The sequence below is a fragment of the Conger conger genome, chromosome 10 (genome assembly GCF_963514075.1).
Source record: "Conger conger chromosome 10, fConCon1.1, whole genome shotgun sequence".
Taxonomy (NCBI): domain Eukaryota; kingdom Metazoa; phylum Chordata; class Actinopteri; order Anguilliformes; family Congridae; genus Conger; species Conger conger.
This window is the reverse complement of record NC_083769.1, coordinates 40666856-40692109: the sequence shown is the minus strand read 5'-3', so window position 1 is coordinate 40692109 and position 25254 is coordinate 40666856. Positions and strand designations below refer to the sequence as shown.

The 25254-nt window shown below is 47.6% G+C and overlaps 1 protein-coding gene across 1 annotated transcript; it reads right to left on the bottom strand.

Moving 5' to 3' along the window:
- On the bottom strand, positions 1–24368 carry LOC133138957 (beta-catenin-interacting protein 1). The gene is made up of 4 exons (XM_061258133.1): positions 24205–24368; positions 16313–16427; positions 15372–15462; positions 1–2112 (listed from the first exon to the last, which is right to left on the bottom strand). Exons 2-4 carry the CDS (start codon positions 16406–16408, stop codon positions 2054–2056), a joined length of 246 nt encoding a protein of 81 aa, XP_061114117.1. The 5' UTR covers positions 16409–16427; positions 24205–24368; the 3' UTR covers positions 1–2053.
- Between the last annotated feature and the right edge of the window lie 886 nt (positions 24369–25254).

The window sequence follows — 25254 nt, the reverse complement described above, 5'->3', positions numbered from 1 at the left end:
TGCTTTAAATTCCTTTAATTTTCATGGTTCAGTTGGTATATTCAAGAGTTGGGCAGCAGCCAGATAACAATAACCAACCAATCGATATAAACTAGAAAGACAGATCTAAGCAAATCCATTTTAAGACTCAAGCAATAGCTATGCATCAACAGGTCATCACATTAAGAAGGTACGCAGCTCTAGTAACAGAAAAGAGCATGCTGTAAATATGGGTTGCAGATTGAATAAAAGTAACCAAATACACTGACAATCAAACACGTACAGTACAGAGCAGAACTGTAGGTCATATTAAAAACCTCACAAAAAAAAAAATGCATAGACAAATTCATTTTGTTTTTAAAACAAGTTTTCAAAACAAGACTAAAAATGATGGCTGTTTGTTGGCAAAATGCAATACACTGCCACTGTGTAGACATTCATAAAAAATTAAAAGTGATAAAATAATAAAAAGTTTAAGTCTCGAGACCACATTGACTGCATTCTATCAAACATAAAGACAAAGTACCAAGCATGTTAAAAAGAGCTTGTCTGGGTTTCAAAAATGTACAAACAATATGATTGTAGAAAGGGCTTTTACTGGATACTGTAAACCACATGGTAGGCATGCTTGATTTCAGAATATTAAGTTACAATTATTAATTTAAGCAAAATAACAAATACACAATAAACACAGAGCAAAAAGTAACATTACCACACACTGTCTATCAAAAGCAGGTATTCACAAAAAAGTGAAAATTCAACACACGCATACGTCCACACAGGCATCCATGCCAGCACAAACACACACATAATGCAATACTTCTTTCAAGATTTTTGCAGTTACAGTATAGAAATAAAATGAAACTAAGCCAGCTAGATTAGATCCAGATTAGTCTACTCTAAACCAGCTAAACCATGCTGAGTCATCTTTGAGGATTCTGAGGCCAAACTATTGCAAACTATTACTATTGCTCAGTGAGACACACCTGTGCAGTGTGTGTGTGTGTATGTGTGTGTGAGTGAGAGAGAGTGTGTGTGTGTGTGTGAGTGAGAGAGAGAGTGTGTGTGTGTGAGTGTGTGTGTGTGTGTGTGCTGTACATACAAGATGGCATATCTATTGTAAAACTGTTTAAGGCTATTTTCATGATATCGTCAATTCTGTTATTCTGGATATATAATTATGCTTTTTCTTACATTTCTTATACTCGTCGACAATAAATGAACACATCCCGCTTCAGAACAGTTTGAAATAATACAATAAATCAATAAATTAGACCCCCCAAGACAATCCCCTTAGAAACATTTTTGTTTTTTCTTGAACACAGGAATACAATAACACCAAACTGGCACATACCAGTTCTTTCATTTTCAGTGTTATGTCGTAATGGCCGACACGGTTCCTTTTTGCAGTAACACGGAGAGTGGCTGAGGGGGCCCTCTGCCTGAATTGTCCGCAAGCCCATCCCTTTCTGCAGCTGCTGCAGCGTCAACACACGACGCGTGTTCGGGCGGCAAACGTAAACAAAGACAAGTGGCTCCAAAAATAAAGAAACAGCGCACACGCACCAATGCTCACAATTCACACTCTTTCACGCTCTTTACAGCAGCATCACCCCGCAGAAAGTAAAGAAATGTAACAAAAACTGAATGGAGCAAAAAGAAAAAGACATTGTTTTCCCCATCACATACGCAACAGCCATTCGCTCCTTCATCCACCCTCTCCACAATGTTCTCCATCTGTTCAGAATTCACCACCCTGGAGTTAAAGAGCGAGAGCGCCACAGCGAGAGAGAGAGAGAGAGGGGGAGAGAGAGAGAGAGAGAGAGGGAGAGATAGGGAGAGAGGCATGACACGCTCTTGCCGATGTCGTCTCCTGCTCTTTTTCACAGAAGCAGGAGGCCCAAAAACAGGCCCAGTGTTGTGGCAGTCTGTTCAGTGAAGTTGGAAGAAAGGACAGGGGGATGGGGGGGCTTGTTAGCTCCAGGGCCTGTCCACTCACTTCCCTCCCCTGTCCTGGGCAGCCTCTCCCAGTTGGGAGGACGATGAGGCCGGGAGCTGGGGTGGGAGGTCACAGTCACTGTCTCCGGTCCTCAGTCTCTGATCTGGAGAAGGCCATCACCACGTCCTCAGCACCTGGGAACGCACAGGACATCAGGACATCAGGACTGTCTGACTGACACGCGGTAAGGTGGTGGACATGCGGTCATGTGACGGACACGCGGTCATGTGACAGGCACGAAGTCACGTGACGGACACATTAATGAGACAGGCACACGTGGTCACGTGACGGACACACTATAATGTGACAGACACGCGGTCATGTGACAGGCACACACGGTCATGTGACAGGCACACGCGGTCATGTGACAGGCACACGCGGTCATGTGACAGGCACACGCGGTCATGTGACAGGCACACGCGGTCATGTGACAGGCACACGCGGTCATGTGACAGGCACACGGGGTCATGTGACAGGCACATGCGGTCATGTCACGGACACGTGGTCACGGACTCTGTACTCTGCTGGTTAAAGACCATCTGCCATCAGGATGTAGGTTCAAACCCCCTGCAGACCACTGAGCAAAGAACCCAACCAAGCTGCAGCAGTAAATATCCAGCATGTAAACGGCTGATTAGTAACGTGAATGCCAGCCTGATTAAGAGCAGGAACTGAAATAATGAGGCAAGCGTTAACATAAGAAAAAAATTTCACTTTCAATTTCCCCAAAAAATACACTGATTTGCAGTTTCTCCTCTTTCCCATAATGCACCCTGAATAGACAGAAATACGGTCCATCAACCAAAACAATCATTGCAATTATTCATCAGCAGAAGTCAAGCCTTCTGTAATGGTATGCCACTTGAAAATATGCATTTAATAATCCATCCATCCATCCATTATCTGAACCCGCTTATCCTGAACAGGGCTGCAGGGGGGCTGGAGCCTATCCCAGCATACATTGGGCGAAAGGCAGGAATACACCCTGGACAGGTCGCCAGTCCATCGCAGGGCACACACACCATTCACTCACACACTCATACCTACGGGCAATTTAGACTCTCCAATCAGCCTAACCTGCATGTCTTTGGACTGTGGGAGGAAACCGGAGTACCCGGAGGAAACCCACGCAGACACGGGGAGAACATGCAAACTCCGCACAGAGAGGCCCCGGCCGACGGGGATTCGAACCCAGGACCTCCTTGCTGTGAGGCGGCAGTGCTACCCACTGCGCCATCCGTGCCGCCCGCATTTAATAATGCATGGAATAAATAAATAGATTTGTTCAACCTACTCAAGCATTTGGGATTTTAGCTCAAATCTTTAATAAATGTGTTATGCATATTTCACACCTGGCTTGGGCAATCTCATGCTACAAAAAATGTAGATAAACAGACTATGGTAGACAATAAATTCACTGCTGTACTTACAGACCACATAACAGGTTAAATACACTCACTGAGCATGCAAATATTTAATCAGCCAATCATGTGGCAGCAACAAAATGCATAAAAGCATGCATACATGGCCAAGAGGTTCAGCTGTATCGATGCATCTATCCAACCATAGACTGTTTGGGAGTTTGTAGAATACAGAAACTATGGAATTAAAATAACGATATAAAGAGGTTTTGGCACATGATAGATCCAGACAGTGGGCAGTTTAAAATAATAGAGAGAAAGAATAAACCCAGAAGCAGAACCACAGACTGTTTTCTCAACTAATTGGCCCCACAGACATCAGTGATGAAGCTTCCAAGTCACCGGATTTCACCCGAGACAAACTCCCGCTAATTATCCGAGCGGGAGAAGCTAATGGAGACGGGAAATGCCTCAGCCTAATTTCTCCCCTCTCTGGAAAAACAGACATTATCAACAATCAGCGTGTTTGAGCTGCGCCCATAACTTACCGCAGGGCATCTCCACACACGAGCGCTTCTCCACACGCCAGCCCAGGCCTGCAGACATGGCCAGAAGCGGGGCTGACCGCTCACCCACGGCTCCTGCGTGTTTATGCCCGCGCTTGATTTACCGGCTTTATGCCACGGGGGTGAATTAGCGGTTGGTAATCTTTCTCTGGAAGCCAGACCCAGAGGCAGCAAATCATTTCTGCGGGGGGAAATGAGTTTCTACCCCCTCAGTGAGCTGGAGTGGGCGGGGGGGGGGGGGGGGGGGGGGGGGGGGGTGGAGGGGTGGAGGGGTGCAGCACGGTGGTTTATGGTTCATTCTTCAGTAGCACACACTGGAATATTTACACCACGCAAACTGCACACAGGATTGTCGTTCTCACCCACTCGTCACTCCACGCAGTGCCGGCGTTTATCAGCAAACGGCACATTCGCATCTCAGCCGAGGGGCCCCCGAGACCACCATCCTGCCCTGCCGCCCGGTCCCCCCACCACACAGGTCAGGCTAACCTTCACCCCCTCCAGCGACTGGTCAGACTGAGGGTCAGCAGGCAGAGAGTAATGAGGTCATCTCCTTAGCACATGCCACTGAACAGCGTAGAGTAGTGGTTAAGGTACATGACTGGGACCCGCAAAGGTCGGTGGTTCAATCGGTGTAGCCACAATAACCGTTGGTCCCTTGAGCAAGGCCCCTAACCCTGCATTGCTCCAGGGGAGGATTGTCTCCTGCTTAGCCTAATGCCATTAATGTAATTTAATAATCACCCTCTGCATGCCTACTCGCATCCTCACGGACAGTGTGCAGGTACGGCAAACCAACACTGCTCCCAAAAAACTAAAACTAAAAAAAACAAACAAACAAAAAGAGTGTTTGAACATTGTCAACTGAACCACTGCATTCTGGGAAATGGGAAGACTGCCTTGTCCTGACAGGACCTCTGTCGACTGGTCAACATGTCCAACATTCCATTCTCTACCACTGCAATCAACATGTAGTAATTACTCAGTGGCCACTTTATTGGGACATTGTTATACCAGCTCATTAATGCAATCAGCAATCTAATCAGTCAATCATGTGCCAGCAACTGCTGATCACATGGGATTTTCACATACAGCAGTCTCTAGAGTTTACAGAGAACGGTGGGAAAAACAAAAAACAAAAAAATCCGGTGAACAATAATTCTGTGGGCGAAAACACCTTGTTAGTGAGAGGTCAGAGGAGATGGACTAGACTGGTTCAAGCTGACAGTTCAGCATCGCTGAACACACAACACTTTCATCATTCAAGTGGACAGGCTACAGAAGCAGGAGACCAATAAGTCTAGTAAATAAGAATAATAAGCACATAATAAAGTGGTCACTGAGTGTATAGTATTTGTACAAATTAAGCACAGAACTTACTGGAACCAATTAAAGTGGGTAGGAACTAGGCATTTGAGCCGAACGGTGAACGGAGAGGAAAGCTGGTGGCTCTGCTGGTTCGGTTTCAGACCAGGAAGTACCGGAGCTATCAGACATCACGTTTCACTTGACATTTCAGTCAGGTACGAAGTCAGCCTCCAATATAACCCCAAGGCAAATTAAATCAAAACATATTACCCAGTTTCGGAAGAATAAGCGCAAACAAACAGGTCGTGGAAATTGTTTTCAGGGATTTCTGGCTGTCGGCTGCTAGAATAACGATTAAATTGTGATCTCTCCACTGGGAGTCGATGGAAAAGATTGAGCTCTCAACATTCAGACGCTTGTACTGACAGCGCATGGGGGAGAGTGTTTTTATCTGGGGTTGGGGTTCGAAAGCATTTTATCAAAATTAATTTATGTGGTTTGACAGAGCATATAGCTGGATTTAACACTTTTAATCTCATTTTGGATGTGCCTATTTGAGCCATTACAAACACTGACCTCTAAGAAATACCATACCTAAACCATATAAACCATAAACCATATAAAATCTATAAAAACTGACATCACCTCATATTCATTGTTTCATTTCTATATAATACCTGTATCTATATATATGCATAATATCCTTTCATATCGCAGTCTAATAAAACGCAGACCATCAGTTCTGACTTCTGCTTGGTCACTTGGTAACCTCCAGAGAAAGCTGCAGGGTTTCTATATAAGATCATGAGCTAATTTTCAGTATTTTGCCCAGACTATCCAGACTCCAGGAGACGAGGAGCACCGCCCACAGCTGGCCAAGACCCAGAGATCACAGCGACACCCGATTTCAGGCCTCGCAGAGACGGCACACAAGCAGGCGGCATCCATTTGCACAAATTAACTGCCAACACCTTCAGAGAGGGGTTCTGCTAATGAACCTCTGCAAATAGACGCTTCCCCACAATACCTACTGCCTGACGGATTTAATTATAGCAGGGACGGGGGTCTGTACGAAAAGCCATCAGACGGGCTGATTTTGCCTGAGTGCAGAGCCCGCCGTGGAGTCTCGGCCCATTAGAAATGGCTGCCTCTGCGCAGCACATCAAAGGGAGTCATTAGGACATTTCAATGCCAGGTACGGGTTGACCTAAATATCATCAGCCTTGGAAAACGGAGGAGGAGAGAAGGGGAAAAAAAAAAAAAAAAGGGTTGGATAGAATCAGGTTCCTCATTTCTTTAACATTGGAGGGGTCGGCCAAAAGATGAGCAGGGGAAAGAGCAGAACGAGAAAGAGAGGAGAGAGGGAGGGAGAGAGAGAGAGAGAGAGAGAGAGAGAGAGAGAGAGAGAGAGAGAGAGAGATTGTGATTGCTGGCAGTTTTCTTTGTTGTATTGTCACTAGGATTGATTGTTGTTGTCACTGACACTACAACTTTGGCAATATGTATTTTGGTATACGTCATGCCAACACACCATTTGAATTTGAGAGAGGCAGAGAGAGACCGACCATAAGCCATCCAGTGTTGGTTGTGGAGAGCTCTACACCATACACTGTCCACCTCTCTCATCTCCATCAATGCCAGCTCCTGGTCCAGTCACGTCAGCAGCAGTGTCCGGCCCACTCTGTCCCAGCCTGCAGGAGGTACAGCCCTCTCTGGGGCTCGACCCCTCAGATCTCCAGGCTTCCAGACAAGCTGCCCACCCCACACAGCTCTGAGCCAGGGCAGCCAGGGAAGCACCAGGCAGTCCTTCATCTTCCCACAAAATCTTTAAGGGGGTGGGGGTGGGAGTAGAGCAATTTCATCCCGACTCTTTCCGTTCACATTTTTCATCCCACAATCAGTTTGTTCTTCTGTGCACAGGCACTGAAGCCCATAATCCCGAGGTGCATTTCCTGAGATGACACCATTTTATTTCAGTCAAACCCGCCAGGACTGCCTTTATTTGGGAGGTGCGCGGTGTTTACACGGCCCTGTTTGCTGCTGTAAATTCAGCCTGTGAAACTTAATGAAGCTCAAACAAGCAGAGGCAATCTCCCAAGGACAGGGGAGGGCTGAGCTGAGTATTAGGGAGAACACGGAGCATTACTGTATCGACCGACTCACACACGGCGAAGAGGGTGACTGTGATAAGGAACGCAAGCAGAAGCAGAAAACCACTGTAGGGGTCTGTGGTGATCAGTTTCACCCCCCCCACCCCTCCACATCTGCCCATGGGCCCTCAAAATGTACCCCCACCCCCTGGACTGCAATCAGTTCAGCCACAAATGCTCTTGTTTAGGGTCACCAAAATCCTACAGCCCCTTCCCACAACCCACTGCATCTCCTACATGAAACTGCTGGGGCAGAACAGGCCTTCACTGACCGAACGTATGGAAATACAGAAACCCAAGGCTGAGGAAACGGAACAGGCAGAGAGCCTGGATTCAGCACTCTCCCGTAAAAAGCACATTTCACCGCCAGGGAGAGGAGCGGAAGCTAATGAGCCAGGGAGGGAGCGGCTGCACACACCGCCGTGGGAAGAATATCGCTGGGAGTTCTAAACAGGTCCCGGCAACAAATGCACATGGATTTCCAGGAATTTAACAGTGTAAGAGTTTCACTCAGGGCAGTTCATTATAATCAGACAAAGGCAAGGAGCACCTAGCCAGTACTGCTGAAGAAATTCATATTAAAAGAGATACACACGAGAAGAGCAAGCCGGCCAGCATTCATCCCTTTGAAGAGCAGGCGTTTTGGAATGTTGAATGCTTCAAAATTCCCAGTGAGTGTTGGAGAACTCCGTTGCCCTCAGATACCAGCAGTGATTGTTACATCAGCATGAGAATGTTCTAATCGTATATTTGTGACCTCACATCCAGGGGCATCTGGTGTGGATCAGTCTGTACGATGGCCCTCTCGCAATACGTACAAGAACCTGCTGATGCCAAATGTGGGCAGGGGGGTTCAATTCCCTCCCCATGATATTTCCTGTCCTGTGACCCGATCTCCACCCCCTCTCTGCTTTCCCTGTTTGAGTACAGTGAAGAAAATACACAAGGAGGGCAGATTGTCTGATGTCCTTCAAAAGCAGGCATCTAGATTAGTCACCTTTTTGACCTGGAATCATCTCTCCTGGTTACATAATGCAGCTCAATCTGAATTGTAATGGGAAGCTTGTAGGGAGGACAGATCAAATGGTGTCCCTTACATTCAATGGTCATGATAGTGCCTGTTATAGTGCCTGCTATAGTGCCTGACCAAATGAACATAATGTTCATAGTGCTAGGGAGGGGGTGGAGTGGGTACAGGCCTGGACCGCAGAGAGATTCTCCAGCAGAGACTTCACACAGAGCCCCCTCCCCACACCCACACACACAGACACAGAGACTCTCACTCTCACTCTCACTCTCACTCTCACTCTCACTCTCACTCTCACTCTCACTCTCACACACACACACACACACACACACACACACACACACACACACACACACACACACAAGCACGTTCACAAACACACCCTGCCACCCACCCACCTGCCCCCGTCGCACCAGCCACCACCGTCAGAACGTGCCTGACGCCATTCCCACGTCAAAACCTCCCTCGGCTTTGTTGCCTGGCAACAGCTCAAAATGAGATTGCATCACCGGACCGGCAGGCCGCTAAACGCCCGTGAGCGAACAGCTGCCGGCCGGCTGCAGTCCCCCTCGCTCTCCATGTCCGAGGACCCCCTCCCCTCCTCCCCCCTCGCCTGCTGCTCCTCATCTGCCTCCCCAGGACAGAGGGACAATATGGCCACAGTGGCTCACTTCCTCTCCTTTACAATCCATTATTTACGCCTCTGAACAGCTTATAAACTCAACAGGACATCCGCTCTTCTTCAGGCATTGATGCCGGGACAATTTCTCGAAGGTCCGATAGTTTCACGTTTGATAAATAGCATGCCTGGCTCAAAGAAAACGGTATGGAAATGCTCAAAATAAGTTTAAGACCGTGAGATGAATATAGGCTTTTCCACCTCAAAAGCAGTATTTAGAGACACTATATACAGACGGACATAAGCGCACGCACACTTATATTTACAAGTCACATGACCAATCACATTGGTGCAACAAAAGCAGAGGAATATGCTCAATGCTTTTTTGATGCATCTTAAATCTAGAGACAGAAAGCAAGAGAGTGTGTGGGGGAAAGGGAGAGGGAGAGAGGGAGAGGGAGAAGAGAGGAGAGAGAGAGAGAAAGAACATGTAACCTTTCAGACTGATTTATTAGCTCAGCCGTTTCCAGTCCTTGTGGAGAGCAGCTACACGTCACATTATTGCACAGTCATGCCTTTCCTCCTGTGGCTGCCTGTGTGGTTCGTATTGACCTGGCATTTAGCACGTTAATGTGTAAAAGATCACAAATGGGAGATTAGAATGTCCTGAACTGAATATGTCAATGCTGAATCACTGCTGGTAATTGAAAGCAACAGTTTTTTAAAACACTGACTTAGACTATTGCTAAAACATTCCAATAAACCTTCTCTTCATAGGTGAAAATACACACGAACATCAAAACTATAATATCACAGTGACAAAGACAAAATGGCCTTCCTTTTTCGACCATTTGGCAATAAAGCAACAGTGATTGAAGAGCAAATGTAATGGTTGGGGACTGTGAGAATGATCTAGAACACGGGAGCAGGGGAGGCAGACATTAATGACATCATAACTCAGCCACTACCACAGGGCACTGTCCATGCACATAACCCTCCACAACACCAGGGGGCGCAAGACCATCAGAGCTTTACAATGAGCGGTGAGAAATGTCTTATTTCATGATGGCAAGACTGAGACGGGTCTATTTAACCAGCATTAGTGCACTCTTATCACACTAATAATGAGTAATTTAATTAGTTTTAATCCTCTTAAAGAGGAGACGAAAAGTCCATCACACTCATATTAAAACATTCTCTGAGCACCCCCCACATCCAACAGAAAGAGAAATGACTTCTAATTGACACACAAGGCCCAGCGGATTGGTCTTTTCGCACTGCTGCCGCTCTTAAGCTAGCTCTGTAAACGGTTGTGTACGCAAGCACAGCAGGTTACGCGGGGCCCATAAATAGCATCTGGTCGACACTGGGCGACATTCACTCCCACTGTGAGAGGAGCGCTCCGCGCATACCGTGGGCGTCAGGCCCGGCGGTCTCCTCCCACACGCGAGCTCCAGCCGGGCTCGGAGCCGCGCGCGCTAATGGCTAACATCGCACGGAGCCACGGCTCTCAGCCCTCGTCCTCCTGCACCACTACGCTGAAGGGCCCACTTCATTCCATGGAGAGCAGTGTGCAGTGAGACCCAGTGTGTGATTTTTTTTCTTCTTCCTTTATTATATCCAATTTGTTGTTTAGGAATGTACCATGGTATTGGGGTGCAATCGGTGTCGGCTGATAATGGCTCACACTTATCCGCTCGGCATGGAGCTAAGCTTGCGGCCGACGCTTCGACATGCGTGTGACAGAGAAGTGAAACACTCGATGAGGAAAATTGAGTAAAAGCGTCCTGCTCTTCAGAGCACTTTCTCCCACTCTCTGTGCTCCAGTCAGGGCAGAGAGACCGGAGCGCTCTCAGAGGGCAGTACACAGGGCCCCGCTGCAGACGGGCCTGGACTCAGTCCTGCTCCAGGGCTTCTGATCTGCAGCACTCTGCACTGCACTCACAGCACACAGGTAGCCTGCCGTGGGGGGAGGGGATTATGAAACTACAGACAGACAAAAAGACATGCACATGTGCACACACACACACAGCCACAAACGCCCAAGCGCTCACACACACGCCCACATGCTCATACACACGCCCACACACACACACACACACGCCCGCACGCACACACACACCCACGTGCTCACACGCACACGCACACACACACAGACAGACACAGACAGACACAGACACACACACACACACACACACACACACACACACACACGCGCACACCCATACACCCGCACACACGCACACACACACACACACACACACACACACACACAGACACACACACACACACACACACACACACAGAAAGGGTGTAGATTCCAGTCATGAAAACGTCTAGAATGAAATGAATCAGAGACAGCACTGCCGGGAGGAAGAAGATGAAGGAGAGAATGGTTCTTGCATCACCAGCCCTTCATAATTAACACTCCAGCTTGTCTGCAGGCCTCCTAATGAGACCGTACCCCCCCCCCCACACACACACACGAGCCCCCGCTCCCCCACCCGCCAACAGCACTACATCGCGGCACCAAGTTCCGTAGGGAGCCCCCTCGCATGGGGACTATTAGAGTTACCATGGAAACCCCTCTTCTGAAGCCTCCGCTCCTCCCTCCCCAGGCCCCCCCCCAGCAACGGGGGGGATGAAATGCTGAAGAAAATGAGATCGCACTTCTACACAGAGCTCACATTTCCATCTATAGTTCACCATTTCCCACACACACGTAACTTTCTGCCTCTTGGCTCAGATAAAATAAAAATAAATAAATAAATCCCATAAGCTTTGTATTTGTATGTATGGTAATTACTCAATTAAAAGTGTCTAATATGCAAATGCACTGACCCATAGCTTTGTAGGAAGAAGTGTGGCTGGGAGATTGTTGAAGCACTTCTTATCTCCCCCTCAGATGCAGTCTCACAGTCTCACGAGGGTCAGGAGTAATTACTACATCTTTTCATTTGCAAACTAACAGTGACCACACCATGCCGAAACCTGAAAGAGAGCTCACCCCCCACCAGAGGACATTCTCCCACTCCCTCTCTCAACACACAGGCCCGTTTGTCCATTAGCGCAGAGCAGTAAAACAAAAGCCGTGCAGGGCTTTGAGGCCATCATAATGGACTCTTCAGTAAGTGATAGCATCCTATTCTGCTGGCAGTGGCACAAACACAATGGACACAGTGTGCAGCGGGTTCACGTACGCTTTGTTCCAGAGATGCCGCTTCGCCATGCTGGACAGCCACGTGACGGAGCTGCACGATAGCGCTGTTCTCATCCCAGCAAGGAAAGCACAGCCTGTTCATGTACTGTACACTAAAATGGGTACATTTTAGGTGTTGTCCTTGGACAGAAAAAATATCTTGCTATCAAGATAAACATTACTTTACATTATAGTTCTTTGGCTGATGCTTTTGCTAAAAAGCGACTGGCAGTCAGTTGATCAGACTATGCAAGGGCCAATCCCCCCTGGAGCAATGTGGGGTTAAGGGCCTTGCCCAAGGGCCCAACGGCTACGCTGATCTTATTGTGACTATACTGGGGCTTGAGCCACCAACCTTCCAGGTCCCAGTCAAGTACCTTAGCCACGTGGCTACAGGCTGCCCAAAATAAAAAGTGAAGTATCAAAAAAATCATGTCCATAAGGGGATACCAATACCATAAGTGGACTGCACTTATGGTCTGCCCTCATGATGACAAAACTTGACACAAAGGTGGTCAAGGTGATTCCTGAAGGTAACGCAACCCTGGTTCCTTCCCGTTAAATCACTCCCTGGATCAACAGCGAGCCTACATCTCAGTGCATAACGAGGCCGCCTGCCTGCTTTTCCTCGCTGAAAGCTCGTCTATTTTACAGACCACGGCCGCTGCTGTGGATGGCCCCCCGCTCCTCTCCAGAACTCTTTCAACACTCCTGAAAAAGCCTTCGGTCAGGCCAGGCGAGGGGAGGGAAGGGGATGTCGAACCAAACCTGCCCCCCTCCCCCCTTATCACTATTAACGGCCTTTCAATTATTAACCCGCCTAGGAGCTCCGCGCAGACACCATCGGACTGAAAGATGTCTGTGGTCTTTCTTTTTTTAATCCCTTCTTGGCACAGTGATTACATATCAAAGACACCGATGGAGATGAATGGCTGTCACAGCTCACTCCTACCTGGTCATGTCTATTGTACCTGTGAAATTTTACTGAACACGCATTCACCCTTTTGCCATTGGCCAGTGGGAATGGGCAATTGCGGAGAAGAGTAGCTGGATTTGCCTGATGCTGTCTAAGCCGTTTTCCCTGGCCACCATTTTGAGATGCTTCTCTACAGCAGCCCACCAATGAGCCGTTTACAGAATCGCTTCCTGTTTTCTTCTCCTCACCCCTGTTGTGGAGCGGTCTGTCGGTGTTCAAACACAAACGGCTCATATGGTACAGAACATAAATAATATGTGACCGACTCGATCTCCGGCTTCGCAGCTCTGATAACATTCAACTCGCGGAGCTTTATCCCGAAAAAACTGAAATAAACATCAAACAAAATATGTTCAATGCACCGAACTACAGCAGATGTAAGAGAATATGAGCACCCGCAAATTAACTTGGCTGATTGCACATAAAGAAACCCTTCCTGATCTAAAAGCTCCCTCATATGATCTGAACAGCCACATTTGTGATCTATAATGGATGTACTTAAATACATCTTTGACAAATAATCCTTGATAAATAATCTATGAGTATAGTTCGAGATAGAACACACAAACACTACTCATGGGCAGCTGGGACCGTACATATTTTAAAAGATCCAAACGCGGAGAAATCCGGTTTAAACTCCACACACAGCAGTGATCTGACTGACAGCCTCCTCAACCTTAAAGCAGATGGTTATTGATGGGACATAATGCCTAAACTACTGTCAGATATAAAAACAGGTGCACCGTAATTTTCGCGGGTAAATATTAACATTACTATTACAACAAAGCTTTCCCAGAGTGAAATAAAGAAAGCATGAGTTGAGGTGTCACTAACACAGTCATTTAGGCCAAAGAACAGATGATCTGCTCAAACACGCCAAAATCAAGTCTGCCTGGTTTAACCTTTAAAAAGTTTACTTGAGCATCAAAGCGCACCCTGACAGAATTAATGTGGCAGAAAATCTGCTCAAAGCCCTGGTGAAGATGTCGCCCTTTTGATTTTTGGCGATAGTTAGGCCCAGAGGCCTGCGAAACCAGAGATAAAGAGAGGGGATGAAAGGCGTTTATCTCATTTCTACACTGCGGCTCTTCAGCGGGGAGCGGGGAAGAGGCCGCATCACAGGGCCGAGGGACAGCGGTCTAACACTGCGGGTGCTTGGGCCAAACACCGCAACAGAGAAAACCACAGATAATGTGCCGTCTGCCCTTTTTATTCTGAACCAGTGTCAATCAGAAGAGATTCACAAGACAAGGCTCCCCTGTTGGACTGGTAATCTGCACTCCCATGATCATTTTGCTGGCTGAAGAGACACAGATACAGGTACTCTGGCCAGCCCAGCCTAAGCAGGTGCTTTAAATCCGAGCATCAGGGGAGGCTGTGAGGCACCAGATAAGCGGGTTAAAAGGAAAAGAGCCATTTGTTGCTTGTGTAGACGCTCCTAATTACAGGGAGTAATGAGCCCTTCAGAGCCTCATGTCTGTGAACATGGCACCCCCTGGTGGCTAGCAAGAAAACTGACTGACTGAAAAGGCAAAATAATTTATCTTCAAAAAACAATCATACAATCAGAAATCTCAATTTGAATTGATAACCATATCAACATAATTAGCCTCCCACCCAATGCATGCTGGGATATGCTCCAGCCCCACCTTCAACTGTGTTGAGGTGCAATTCTTTACTCGCGGATGTCCATCATGTACTGTCACTTTCCTAGACTGATTTACTGTAACTAATGAACCTCCATCACCATGAACAATAATAATCCAGTGAGTAGATGCCCTTATCAACACTGACTTACAGTTGTTAAAAACTCTAGTTAATAAGAGGTAACGTGTTTTGATTTTCATGGTGATAAGAAACAAAGGAACACCAGTGAAGTGAGCACTGTTTGGCCCGTGTAATTAGAACATAAACGGGAATGACTCATTTAAATTAACGTCAGGTCCGCAGAGCACGCTAATGGCGAGGTAAAAGTTTCTCTGCCCAACTGATCTAATTAAGTGTTAGCAGAGCTGTTAGCAACCACAGTGGCAATCTGGAGGAGGAAAAACATCGACACTGGGCAGGCGTTGTGTAAGTTGGGTGAGCTGATTATTTTGCGGTTGATGAGGCTGTCGTATGTGGGGCACACAGGCTGTATTTGGGGTTAGAGTGTTAATGCAGTGAAGCGGTTGGACCGGGGCCTACCCTGGTCGATGGGGTGCTGAGGCAGCTGGCTCATCTGGCTGTGCACCACGCCCGCGTAGCTCCGCAGAAACGCCTCCTCACTCTGCGTCAGCTGGGGAGAGAAATAAAAACATCGATATTTACACTGACTTTTATGACGGTGCCCTGCCTTGAAATATGCGCTGAGATGAGTGTGGTCCTCCAGTACCATAGAGAGCAGTAAAGGAGCAGGGATTACTTTCATTTTTGCTGAATCTATGCTCCCTTTACTGAAGCTGACAGCATAGACTGCTGAAGAATTTCACTTTACGCATATTCGTTTGGACCGTGCTGTACAACATCTGACGTAACAAACATCTGATTACGTAGATAATGGATGACAATATGTATGTACATATTGTCACACTTTTCACTCTCTCTCACATTTCTAAAGACAGAGAGGTGTGTGTTATGCACGTTAGAGCCACACACACAGTTATAAAGACAGAGAGGTGTGTTACATTAGAGCCACACACACAGTTATAAAGACTGAGAGGTGTGTTACATTAGAGCCACACACACACAGTTATAAAGACAGAGAGGTCTGTTACATTAGAGCCACACACACAGTTATAAAGACAGAGAGGTGTGTTACATTAGAGCCACACACACAGTTATAAAGACAGAGAGGTGTGTTACATTAGAGCCACACACACACAGTTAGAAAGACAGAGAGGTCTGTTACATTAGAGCCACACACACAGTTATAAAGACAGAGAGGTGTGCTACATTAGAGCCACACACACACAGTTATAAAGACAGAGAGGTGTGTTACATTAGAGCCACACACACACAGTTATAAAGACAGAGAGGTGTGTTACATTAGAGCCACACACACACAGTTATAAAGACAGAGAGATGTGTGTTACGCACGTTAGAGCCACACACACACAGTTATAAAGACAGAGGTGTGTGTAACTCACGTTTGAGCCCATCTTCTTCAGCATCAGTAGCACGCGCACCTTCTGCTGCACGTACATCTCCTCCGGAGACTTCCCAGGGGCCTCCTCTCGGTTCATCCCCCCGGCTCCTGGGTCTCTGCAGGGACACAAGCGCGGAGTTTCAGCCATTCATCCATTCATCCTGCTTCATTCATCCATTCATCCATCCAGTTATCCTCCATCATTCATCATTCCATTCAAAGTTAAAGCGTCCTGAGGAGGGAAGTCAGCCGTTCATCCACCATCATTCATTCATCTGCCACCCTTCATTCATTCATCTGCCATCATTCATTCATCTGCCACCTTTCATTCATTCATCTGCCACCCTTCATTCATTCATTCACTCATCACTCCTTTCAAACTTCTGAAGAGTCCTGACCAGGGAATTCAACGGCAGTGCCTGTTCACAGAGGACTCTGACTCAGGTAATTCAACCAATGTTCAGAAGCCCCAGCCACAACTCAACCCTTTCCCCCTCTAAACTGCGTGCTTCCTCTGGGTAGTGAGAGGGCAACCTGAAACATGGCTGAAATGGAAAGAGTACAGGGCCACCATGAACCACAGCTCACGACAGAGCCTCCGGAGTATAAACGAGCCCCAATTAATGTTTAACGGCGGCTTCCACAGAGCACTTCTCCCTGTCCGTTCCCCGGTTCCTCAGCCCTAATGACCCGTCTGCACAGTGAGACGCCTCAGCGTTCCCACGCGCAGAGCACAGAGAGATGAAGGTAAAGGATGGTTTCTTTCACGACAGGGCCCATAAATTAAAGGGCCGCAGGCGTAGACTGTTTTTTCTTTTTTAAATTTGCGTTTGCATCTCCGCAGCGGTAAAAGAGGACACGGCAGAGGAGAGCTGGACTGCTCTGTTCCCTGCAGAAAGAAAAACAACAACCTTTTTATTCTGTATTCTGCTATTATTATTATTATTATTATTATTATTCATTCTGTGAGTCTGTCACAGGCAGGGAAAAGGCAGGGACACAGGACTGAGAATGCTGGGTATTTATGTGCCCTCTCCTGTGTCCAGGGGGCTCTGGTGTGTGGGGACAGACTGTTTGATGTTGGGGAGGGGGGCTTTGTTGTGTGGTAACGGGCTGTTTGATGTAGGAGAGGGGGGGCTCTAGTGTGTGGTAACAGGCTGTTCAATGTTGGGGAGGGGGCTTTGGTGTGTGGTAAAGGGCTGTTTGATGTGGGGAGGGGGCTTTGGTGTGTAGGGACAGACTGATGTGAGGGAGGGGGCCTCTAGTGCGTGTGGTAGCGGGCTGTTTGATGTGGGGAGAGCGGGGGATGTTTAATTGAAGCGCAGGCACAGGTCCCTTTTGCACAGAGGAGAGTGCGTAGCTTCAGGGGTTGGAAGGCGTGAAGACACATCCCTGTCGCCACGGTGCCGTCAAACATCCCATCAGACCCCAGGCCTTTTACTCTTTAAACAAATTTACTCTGAAACATCTGACCATGAATGGAAAAACTTCAAACCAACCTGTTTCAGCTTTTGAATAACCAAATGGAGCACATTTTCAGTGGAAAAACACACAAGCAGGGACAAGTACTTTAATGTGTAGTTCCTTCCAACCCAAACAGAAGTGGGCGCCATGCATAATATGAAATGGTGGGGGAAACTACTTTAGTTACTTTAACTACAGTAGCAAAGATTAAAACACTAAATAAATAAAAAATGGTACAAACGAAACATTTTCATTGTGCGCACCAGGCAACATTTATGAACCCATCAAATACAGCCATTGCAAAACGTGAAGTGATTTGATCTCTTAACTTAAATCTACTAACCATCCACGTCTTGGATTAAAAGCAATGGCAAGAAAGCAGTGCGTAGAGCGCAGAGCAGAGAGCAGAGAGCAGAGAGCAGAGAGCAGAGAGCAGAGCAGAGCACAGAGCAGAGAGCACAGCACAAAGCACAAAGCAGAGAGCAGAGAGCAGAGAGCAGAGCACAGAACAGAGAGCAGAGCACAGAGCAGAGAGCAGAGCACAGAGAGCAGAGCACAGAAGGCAGAGCAGAGCACAGAGAGCAGAGAGCATAGCACAGAGAGCAGAGAGCAGAGCACAGAGCACAGAGCACAGAGAGCAGAGAGCAGAGAGCAGAGAGCAGAGCAGAGCAGAGCACAGAGCAGAGCAGAGAGCAGAGCAGAGAGCAGAGCAGAGCACAGAGAGCAGAGCAGAGCACAGAGCACAGAGCACAGAGCACAGAGAGAATGACACACTGTCACACTGCCAAAGGCTCATCAGCATGCAGACTGCTGCAGCCTAGTAATGACTCCACACGACTGCCTTTCATCTGCACCATGTCCTTTGATCACAACTACTGTCACAACTGTGTGTGTGTGTGTGTGTGTGCGTATGCATCAGGTTGGAACCAGGCAGCAACAAATCAGCATCGCTGATTTCAGCACCATAGACGATACACACACTGAGCTAAGAATCAAAGAGGCTTGCCCAGCATAGCATGTGGCTCACTTAGCTTAGCTTGTGTCATCAGATCTGAGTCACCAGGTGCTCCAGGTTTCTCAAAGAGACAGGTTTCACTGTACACCCCATGTAAAGATATTGGCTTGCGGGCCCACAGTTCAAAGCGGTTCCCACTCATTCTCTGGAGTTTCTTCAGTCAGCCATGCCCTGTTATAGACTCTCCAGCATGCTGACAGGACAGAATACGTTAACTTTTCATGGGTATTTACACTCGGCATACCACTCTTCATCCACCAGGAGGCGCATTTCTGACTGTGGAATGTACCATTCCATTACAGGCATCTTACACAAACGTCTTGCATTTTTACATTACATCCACAGGACATATACTGAAGCAAGTGCTCAAGGATACTGCAGAAATGTCCAACCAGGGAATCAAAATGGGGGGGGGGGGGGGTTACACTGGATACTTAAGGTGGTGATTACTCTCTGTACTTCTAATTTAGACCAACTTTCAGGGAAACAGATGGCACGAGCCAACCTTATCCAATTATCCACGTTGCACATGGAACACTACAAGGGGTCAAGCTGTCTTGAATCCAAGCCAAAATAATTAGAGGATGGATGTGCGTTATACGCTACGGTGCTCTGCAAGCACATAAGAACAGGTCCTGACACCACCAGCCGACCCGCAGAGGAGGATCAGCAGAGGAACGTTGCTCTTCCCTCTCAGAGTGACTCACGGCCGTCGGCAGACAGCTGGTCCGGTGGTGTCAGCTCGGCCGTGCCCTGCAGAGGAGAGGCAGAATCCCAAACCTGCGCCTATTTATAGACACGCACAGTCCTCAGCCAATCGGCTGCTTTCGCCTGTTCCTCCAAAAAACCCAAAACCTGCCACAACCCTCTCAGATTCCGCATCGGTCCAAACACTGCACCACTGCTCCTGTGTGCCAGGAATACACAACAGGTTTAACTTGCATTTATACAGCCCTTTCATCCAATATCAAAGTGGACTACAATGCGGAGGTCTCAGTCACTAGTCTACCACTTTGTATCACCACCTTGGTGATGCGCGGTGGCCTGCTTTGCAACCGTTTTGCCGGTTCAAAACAATTTCCAGGGAAACTAATTCAGGGGTTGAATAGTTTTGTTGCTCCTTCTCTCTTTTAGGACAGGCCTTTGGTGGTCATGGATTTTACCGACAGTATAGAATGGAAGAACCCATTAAAAAGCTAACAGCACAGCATGGCAAATGAAATCAAATGTAATTTGTAGAGCACTTTAGAGGACCGTCACAAAGGTGCTTTAGTGAGTAAGAGACTTGTGCCAGTCTCAGACAGGGCTGAACACCCAAAAAAACTGGTCTAATGAGGTGACTGTTTTGCGGTAGCTGCGTCAGCGTAGCAGGGTGGTGTTCTGTGAGCTCTGCTCCATGCCGTGTTGCAGGGGGCCCTCTGCTGGCCGCCAGGCGCTATTGCAGCCATTCACTGCTTCCGTTTCGGAAAGGGATTTGGGCTCAAAGGTAGAATTCGTCAATTCAGTTTGGCCTGCTATCTCACATGCCGTACTTAGAGGCTGCGGTCGAGTTTTTAGCAAAACAAGGGTCACAGTAACCTGGGACAGGTTTACACTCAGAAGCCAAAATAATGACAGCAATAACAAACATCTTAAGGAGGCATAGTCTGCTCACAGGAAAAGTGAAAATAAACCTTAAAAACCTTAAAAGTAAAATAAACTACTAACTTTATTTTCACAAACTCAGTTTGGCGAGGCACGTTTCTTTTCTTTTTTTACACAACCCTAACAAATTCAGAAATCAGAAATCACCGAGTGTCCATCAGAGGGCTGGACCCTGCAGTGCAGTGAACAGAGAGCATTACCCGGTTCAGTGCAGAAGGTTAAAATCACAGCAGTTCTCCTCCTAATCCCCACTGAGCTGCTGCAGGCTCACGAGCATCATCCTCATCTGTGGCCCAGAGACAGCCCTGCAGAGACCGCTCGGACCCCCACCGAGGGGCACCCGGACTCCCAACGAGGGGTACCCTAACACCCGCCGAGGGGTACCCTAACACCCGCCGAGGGGCACCCTAACACCCACCGAGGGGCACCCGGACTCCCAACGAGAGGTAGCCTGCCTGCCTGCCTGCCTGTTAAATCTGGGCTGCCCAGCTTAAGAATCAAGGACTGCAGCCATGCCACCACAGCCAAAAGCTTTTGAATTACAATCAGCACAGGGTTTATAAAAGACACTGGCTAATGCCCAAAGTCAATGTAGATTTAGGCTACAGGGATAGTGCAAAAATAAACGGGCATCTGCCAATTTGTAATGTAATGTCCCAGTATAACTGTCTTTACTTCTACAAAAGAGAGAGCTGAATAAATTATATTTGCACAGAGGTACAAAAATATTTTTTAAATAAATGAATAAAATATTGCTGGCTAATTAAAAAAAAAACAACAACTGCATAACGGATGCTTATATGCACTTATTTTTGCGCACACACATTTATTTGAGTGTGTACTTATTGAGTGCTGAAGTGTGTGAGCATTTGTGCACGTATGTGTTTTTGTGCACACACACACACACACATCAGTGCCTCTGACAGCGTTCAGACCCAGTTCAGATCCTGCGCACTGCGCATACACACAGCTCTGGATTGAGGACTGCATTAACGGCCTGCTGCAGTGGCTGACTATGCAATGTCTCGCACGAGGGCCGGTCACCGGGGTGACAGGCCAAAGCTTCAGCTCTTCTCCTGTCGAACGCCAAATCCCACCCAACCACACGCATCTCGCCAGCCTGTGTCACTGAGTCCATGGACCTCCGGGGCAGTAAAAACAGGAGCATTCTGCAAAACGGCAACAGCGGTCCTACAAAGCATCATGGGAAAACTCAGGGGGGGTCATCAGCTACAGTGTACATGGACAATCCACATCCCCCATCTCCAGAGTCTATGGATTGTGTCACAGGGGAGGAGCAAATGTTGAACACCACTACCATATAACAATAATAGACATAATAATAATGCCTAGCTTTTACCGCTTGCATTTTTGACAGTTAAAGTGCTTGAGTGCTTATTGTCAATTACAGCACCAGTTACTCTTCTGCAGAAACAATAAAGTACAGATCTGCCAAGAAAAAAAGAAAAAAAAATCACTGTATTGAAATGAAAAGCTTTTTAAACGAGACATTCACAGGAGAATTGCACTGAAGTGCGCGGTAGCGCGAAACACACCTGTCCTTCACGTTCACCGTGTGCACGAACCGCCTTTGTGCCAGTCACTGTGCGTGTTTACAGTGTGCCAAGAACGACAGCAGCATCCAGAGACAATGGCTGCGAAAATGTGGCTGATAAGTAGGTCACGCCTCGTTACTGCCACACGACACTACAGCTCGCCGAAATCCTCACGTACCGCGTCCCCATAAGTGCGTCCCACGCCTAAATTCACTTTAATTACGGCTTACAAGAAAGCGAAAGAGTAGAGAGAGACAGAGAGGGGGGGAAAGGAGAGCTGGATAACAAGGCATAGCAGTCTATGGGGGGGGGGGGAGACGCGCTCCACGTTCATTAGCATTCACACAACGCTTTCAAGCCCTGTGCACCACACTCAGAACCGTGTTACCTGCCCCAACCTAAGCTCCTCATAAATATTTTAACATCAGGCACAAATGCATTTTTGTTCAAAGCCAGAAAATACAATAATGTACGTCATACATGCTGCGAAATGACATTTGCATCTATTGAATTCAGATGCACATGCTGCTGCCTCTCCTATAAGCCAGTCCCTGAGGAGTAGCAGCGAAAATGCAAGCAAGACATGAGCCTGGTATACAACAAAGACAGTCATAGAGAGACTCATGAATATAAAACAACGCACTGCTGGAAAAGTACTCAGAAACTAGCCTACTTCTACTCTAAATAAGAAACGCTGCTTAGTGAAAGAGGACATCGCCCTTGTCCGTGGTTGTTAGGACTGTCTCTCTGACACGATCCGCTCTCGAATGTGTGCGATGTGTGACAGTCCTGGGACAGGAGGTGGTGGTGGTGGTGGTGGTGGTGGTGGTGGTGGGGGGTTGGGTGAGAGCATCCGCTTCCCTCACGGTTAGGAGACAGCTGAGCAGCTCTAGGGGGTGGGGGGAGGGGGTGTTGGGGAAGGAGGGGTCTGGCAAGAAGCTAGCTCTAGCAGAGCTGCACCTGCTTGGGGTACACTGGGGAGTGGACCAAGTCTTCATTTCTTTTCAAACCCCTGCCACCCAAGGGAGTGAGCAAGCTGCAGCCTGTAGGAGAAACAACCACCAAGTTCAATGCCAACTTCGTGAGCTGATGGCCAGGCCCAACCCCACATAGCCAGCCCTGTAACGCAGCCCTCCCTACACACACCCCGATCTGTCGCCTTCACACAGCGGGCAAACTGCCAGCTTCGAAACGGGCCAAATAATCTGAGTCAGCTCGCTCTCATGAGCACAATGCGTTTGAATGTGGAGAGACGGAAATAGAAAACAACATTCACTAACTACTGGAAATAAAGTACGATATGAAGAGGGCACCTTTCAACTAATTATTACATATTAACAACTGTTAATTAAATACACTTCATTTGAAAACCGTCGGTGAGAATATTGACCAGCATAAAAAGTTTATTTTGTGATTTGAAAAAGAAAAAGGGGGTCTCGTGATCGATTCACAGGTATTTTTTCAGGGACAATAACGGCAACGCCATACTTTTGTCACTGCATGCAACTATAATCGTATTTCAGAGACTGATAAACTCCACAATATTATTATATGCCCCTATCATTCCACAAAGGGTTAAGACGGGTACAACGCCGAGGCATGTGGCTATAGTTACACACAGTACATCTCGACATTTCTGCAATACATTCAGTGACTGTGATAACGTTACAATGTATAACTTCACCTCGCCAGTAACCAGGTTGCAAATGCAAAAAAGTAGCAGTTGAGTACGCTTTAGCTACTGTAACAGTGTTGCTCGCAAGCAGACAATCAACGCCAGTTTCCTGTCACCACACCAGAGCAACCGGCAACGAAGGATACTGAGCGCGTAGCCTACGCGGGCAGCTAACTAGCTTGCTAACCGCTTTATTCAAAACGAGCTTGAATACTGGTAGTGACTAAAATATTTCGACTACTTTATGTGTGAGCACACGAATCAAATAATCGAAAGCATCCAGTGTAATTGCATTCACGCTTCGCACGCCTTCAGAAACACGGTTGAGACAAAAGCGTTGAATGAAGTTCCCCGGTAGCTAGCTAAGTTAGCTAGCCAGTCAGCTAGCTACGAATACAATACCGTCCAGGTACATCAGCTCTTGTATGCCTTTAAATGCCAGCATACGTCGGGATATGCCCTCGATTCATTTGGTGCGCGTATTGAGCACTGAGTTAAACACAAATTAGAGTGACGTGAACAATAGATAGATTGCATACCTCTGCTGATCCTGATCCGTTTTTTCGCCTGTTTTATTTGAATGGAGTGTTGTTTCTAAGAAGGCGTCCTGTTCCGGGGTCACATCCCGACAGTCCGTATGGCTGCGTGTTGGATCCGAATAATGACTCACGCTGAGCTCCCGGTGTGGAAACAGTTCCTGCCGGGCCGCTGGTTGATCACTAGACACTAGGGGGAGATATTCGGCTTTGATTTTGAGGATCTCAATAAAGTAATAATTATGTAGTGTATTTCGTACATACACGAGAATGATAGTCAATGCAGCAATTCCTCATTTGCGCTGACATTGCGCTATTCTAGAGTGAAGTGTAGGGAGGTTTCAGGGCATACTGATACTAATTTGGAATTTCCAGTGTTCATGAATCCTAAATAAGGCTAACGCACCGAACAAGGTGTATGCAGTTGTGTATCCTAATATTCTAACGCAACAGCATGACATGAACAGATATGAATCCGAGGCACATCCAGCCAGCTCCCGGCAAGCCGATTGAGCGCTCATACTGTGGGCACCGCAAGACATCCACGGCACAATAACGTCTGCCGCTATGCCACTAATGGCAGATCGTGCAGTCAGAACCCCGCCACACACAGCTCTGCTTGGCAGACGCCCAGATGCAGTTGGCAGGGACATATTAATCTCAGGGTCGGGGGGACAAAGAGAGCTTAAGCAGTGCTTGCGGGGGCCCGGCCCCCCTGCGGGCCTGGCGCTATTGTCCCCGACCCCCTTTTTCAGCTGCGGACACGAAAGAGCAACGGACACCAGCAGCTTATCTGCCCCGGTGCAGATTCCAGCACCGCTGATGCTAACAGGCCATGCTCCTGCCAGGCCATACGGCCCTGTACCGGGGCACTGAATTTGAATTAGCCCTGTGTTTCTGAGCATTGACACTGCGTTGCTTAACATGAAGGATGAGACAACGCCTCTGGGATGCCTGTTTTGGCGTGGCCCAGGAGAGATGCTTGCATTGCTACAGGCAGACCTGGAGGTCCAGCTCAGAGTAGGAACCATCATGCAATGCATGGCTCCCAGG

Coding starts and splice junctions, on each gene's coding strand:
- LOC133138957 (XM_061258133.1), bottom strand. CDS start 16,408: ATGAACCGAGAGGAGGCCCCTGGGAAGTCTCCGGAGGAGATGTACGTG. Junction 15,463..16,312: donor TGAAGAAGATGGGCTCAAAC/GTGAGTTACACA, acceptor TTCTCTCCCCAG/CTGACGCAGAGTGAGGAGGC. Junction 2,113..15,371: donor TCAGCACCCCATCGACCAGG/GTAGGCCCCGGT, acceptor GTGCGTTCCCAG/GTGCTGAGGACGTGGTGATG.